The following is a 3,858-nucleotide window of genomic DNA, read 5'->3' as shown; positions in this document are numbered from 1 at the left end:
TGTATCTGTTTGTGTTTTTGTGTGTGTGTGTGTGTGTGTGTGTGTGTGTGTGTGTATCTGTATCTTTTTTTGTGTGAGTGTGTATGTGTTTTTGTGTGTGCGTATGTGTTGTGTGTGTGTGTGTGTGTGTGTGTGTGTGTGTGTGTGTGTGTGTGTGTGTGTGTGTGTGTGTGTGTGCGCGTGTGTGTGTGTGTGTGTGTATTAAACTAATGACAAGCATGAGTTCCCAGCACTCTACAGTAGTGACTTCATCTAACATCCATTCTTCGTCCTCACCTTCATCAGTGAGGACGTGTTTCATACGCATTCAGAGCCATAATCAAATTCATGTAAATAAAAAAGTCAAAAATTAATTTGAATCTTTCCTCTTCAGATTGCCTGTCTTGATAATTCCCACCTCTCCAATACAAATGTCATTTCCCAGTGTGAAGTGTTCATTGCTCGTCGTTGTTTTCCCTCTTTAATGACTTTGTATTGTTGTTCTGCACGAAAGGGGCTTGACAAATAGAGTTGTACTGATGGATGGATTCCACCTTCACGTACCTCACGCTCTCACCCAACGGGCTGCTGTCTGCAGTCGCCTGTCTCCGGCCTTGTGCCTCGTGACAGGAGGTAAGTCACTAAAGCACCCTTCTCCTTCAGACCTGCACTCACAAAAAACGTTCTTATCATTTTAGTCTATGCTTTATTGTGAACACATGTTTCAAGCTAACACCAGTTATGAATGGTTTCTTCTCCACATAGTGGACAACACCATATAAGGTTTTCTGAATTTGTGGATAAGTTAGGGAGTACAAACGTGGCCTAATTGCCATTTCCGCCCAAGCCAAGACAGACAAGGTTTACCTGGTTGAATTAAAACCTGTAGGTGTTAGGGTTAGCATTCCACCCACTCCCAACATAAACTGAATTCTTACCTGTGTTCGGGAGATGCTTCATGAACCACCTCCAGAACGCAAGCTTGTTTACCTTGTGTCTCTGAATAAAACCACGTGTTGAACATGTACCCCTCTTCGAGCCATACCTAGGCCCAAAGGACCATACCACAAAGGATCGATTTAGTTTTTCATCAACCAGCATTCACAAAAACAGTTCTCCTACATCACGCGTCTCTTGGCCTCTTTCTGAAGATCTTTGTGAACTAGATGTACGTTTCACCCCAGTATGTATAGAGCTCATTTCAAACATTGTATTACGACCCTAAACAAGCCTGTCCTTTATCCTGTTATGTATCCTTTAAAGCCCCTCTTGTAAAAGGTTGCGAAAATAAGAGCTTGGGAGTAAGTATTTAGTCAACAATGTGTTTAGTGTTAAGTAGACACATGCTGTGTTGCCCTTTTCACAACACAGCTTCATGCTGATTACTTTGTACACTTTTGTACACTTAAATAAAAGCCAGTTCTGACTAATTTATTTATACTCAATATGTGCAATGTGTTGGGTGTCGATTTTAGAAAACGCTCAGTTTTTTCAATTTGCTAGACAACCAGTTTATAAGGATTCCGTGCTCTGGCCTTCCCACACAATCACATGCAGATTCACACACACACAAACACATACACACACACACACACACACACACAAACACAGACACACACACACACACACACACACACACCCACACACACACACACACACACACACTAACATATGTATATATATATATATATATATATATATATATATATATATATATATATAGAGAGAGAGAGAGAGAGAGAGAGAGAGAGAGAGAGAGAGAGAGAGAGAGAGAGAGAGAGAGAGAGAGAGAGAGAGAGAGAGACGCTAAATTACCTGCAGTGTGTATTGTACATGTGTACATTGCTTGCCCTTTTTAGACAGAAGGGCAAATAAAAAAAAGTCACCACAAAATAGACTTCAAATAGTGTGTGTGCATGTGTGTGTGTGTGTGTGTGTGTGTGTGTGTGTGTGTGTGTGTGTGTGTGTGTGTGTGTGTGTGTGTGTGTGTGTGTGTGTGTGTGTGTGTGTGTGTGCGTATTTGTGTGAGCATGTGTTTGTTTTGTATGTGAGTGTGTGTGGTGTGTGTGTTGGTCCAAGTGGGGGTGGTCACAGGGGCGCGTGGCTGTATAAGAGGCTGGTTTCCCCAGACTGCTGAGTTTAGTGGCACGGCGCGCGGGACAAGCGGCAGTGGCGCCTTTATGCTTTTTTTTTTTTTTTTTTGTGGACTAAGAATGGATTTTGATTTTTTGGGTTTTGGTGATCTCTCTCTCGCGGGGCGTTCGCGTCGCGCGCAATGCGCATCGCCCACAGCGGAACAGACATACCCAGGTGATCATGGCACAGGCAAAAACTGGAGCGATGGTGTGAATCTACTGCGCGCGACGCGCAACATGGAAAGCCTCCCCGGGAACCTCACCGGCGGGGCGCGCGACAACACCAGCAACCAAACCGACCCGTTTGGACGCAACGAGGACATCGCCAAGATCGAGATCACGGTGCTGACCGTCACCTTCCTCGTGGCCGTGGTGGGCAACGTCAGCGTGCTTCTGGCCATGTCCCGCACGCCGCGTAAACGCTCGCGCGTGCACCTGTTCATCAAGCACCTGAGCCTCGCGGACCTCGTGGTTGCCTTCTTCCAGGTGCTCCCGCAGCTCTGCTGGGAGATCACCTTCCGGTTCTACGGGCCGGACATCCTGTGCCGCGTGGTCAAGCACCTGCAGGTGCTGGGCATGTTCGCGTCCACCTACATGATGGTGATGATGACGCTGGACCGCTACATCGCCATCTGCCACCCCATGCAGACCCTGCAGCAGCCCACGCGCCGCGCCTACATCATGATCGCCTCAACGTGGCTGTGCAGCCTAGCGCTCAGCCTCCCGCAGTACCTGATCTTCTCGCTGAGCGAGGTGACCGCGGGCTCCGAGGTGTACGACTGCTGGGGACACTTTGTCCAACCGTGGGGCGTGCGCGCGTACATCACCTGGATCACCACCGGGATCTTCCTCGTGCCCGTGACGGTGCTCGTGCTGTGCTACGGGTTTATTTGCCGCGCGATCTGGAGGAACGTGCAGTATAAGACGCGGAAGGGACCGGTGGGTGCGGGGGTGTCGAACGGCCACCGGACGAACGGACTGCTGGGGAAGAGCTCGGTGAGCAGCATCAGCACCATCTCGCGCGCCAAGCTGCGCACGGTGAAGATGACGTTTGTGATCGTGGTGGCGTACGTGGTGTGCTGGGCGCCGTTCTTCATCGTGCAGATGTGGTCCGTCTGGGATGAGACCTTCTCGTATGCCGGTAGGTTTGGGGGTTGAGGCATAGCTTTGGTAAGGGTGTTTGGTAATTTTGTGGTTCGTCTGGCTGATGCGCACAGAGATCTTCTTGTTAGATAACAGTTAACACTTTATTATTATCATTTCAGCCCCCTTGGTTAAGTCATCAACTGTTTCATTGAATGGATTAAATTCTTTAGTAACTTTACTTCTGGGATTGCACATTATGAATCTTTGTCATAAAAGTACCTGCGAATCAAAATGAATAAGAAAACGTAACAGCGTTGAAAAAAACCGATATACTATAGCGTAATAATAAAGTAATTCGAATAATAAAGTTATTAGAATAAAGTTAATAATACTGGAAATAATAATCTAGATCTACAGTGGTAGATCTTGATCATAATAATGGTTACAATAATGTAGATCTACAGCTGTAGATCTAGATCGTTAACATGGTAATCCATGGAAGGAGTTTCTCTACATTAACGCTAATTGCAGGACCGGGGCCGATAACATCCTTGCTGGGATGTTGCCCTCAGGGCGGTCTGCTAATGGTCTCCCCCTCCTCTAAACATTGCAAACCTAGAGCTACACTGATAGACAGCCCCCCCCCCCCCCCCCCCCC

At 47.3% G+C, this 3,858-nt stretch overlaps 1 protein-coding gene across 1 annotated transcript in view; it reads left to right on the top strand.

Moving 5' to 3' along the window:
- The first annotated feature begins 2,133 nt into the window (after positions 1-2,133).
- LOC115542690 (arg8-vasotocin receptor-like) overlaps positions 2,134-3,858 on the top strand; it is a 3,359-nt gene continuing 1,634 nt past the window's right edge. The window contains exon 1 of the mRNA XM_030355059.1: positions 2,134-3,255. Within this exon, the coding sequence (XP_030210919.1) occupies positions 2,160-3,255 (1,096 nt within the window). The 5' untranslated portion in view covers positions 2,134-2,159. The remainder of the gene's footprint in view (positions 3,256-3,858) is intronic.

Source organism: Gadus morhua, chromosome 4 (genome assembly GCF_902167405.1).
Source record: "Gadus morhua chromosome 4, gadMor3.0, whole genome shotgun sequence".
NCBI classification, from domain to species: Eukaryota; Metazoa; Chordata; class Actinopteri; order Gadiformes; family Gadidae; genus Gadus; species Gadus morhua.
The sequence above is the reverse complement of the archived record's forward strand: the minus strand, read 5'-3'. Positions and strand labels throughout refer to the sequence as shown.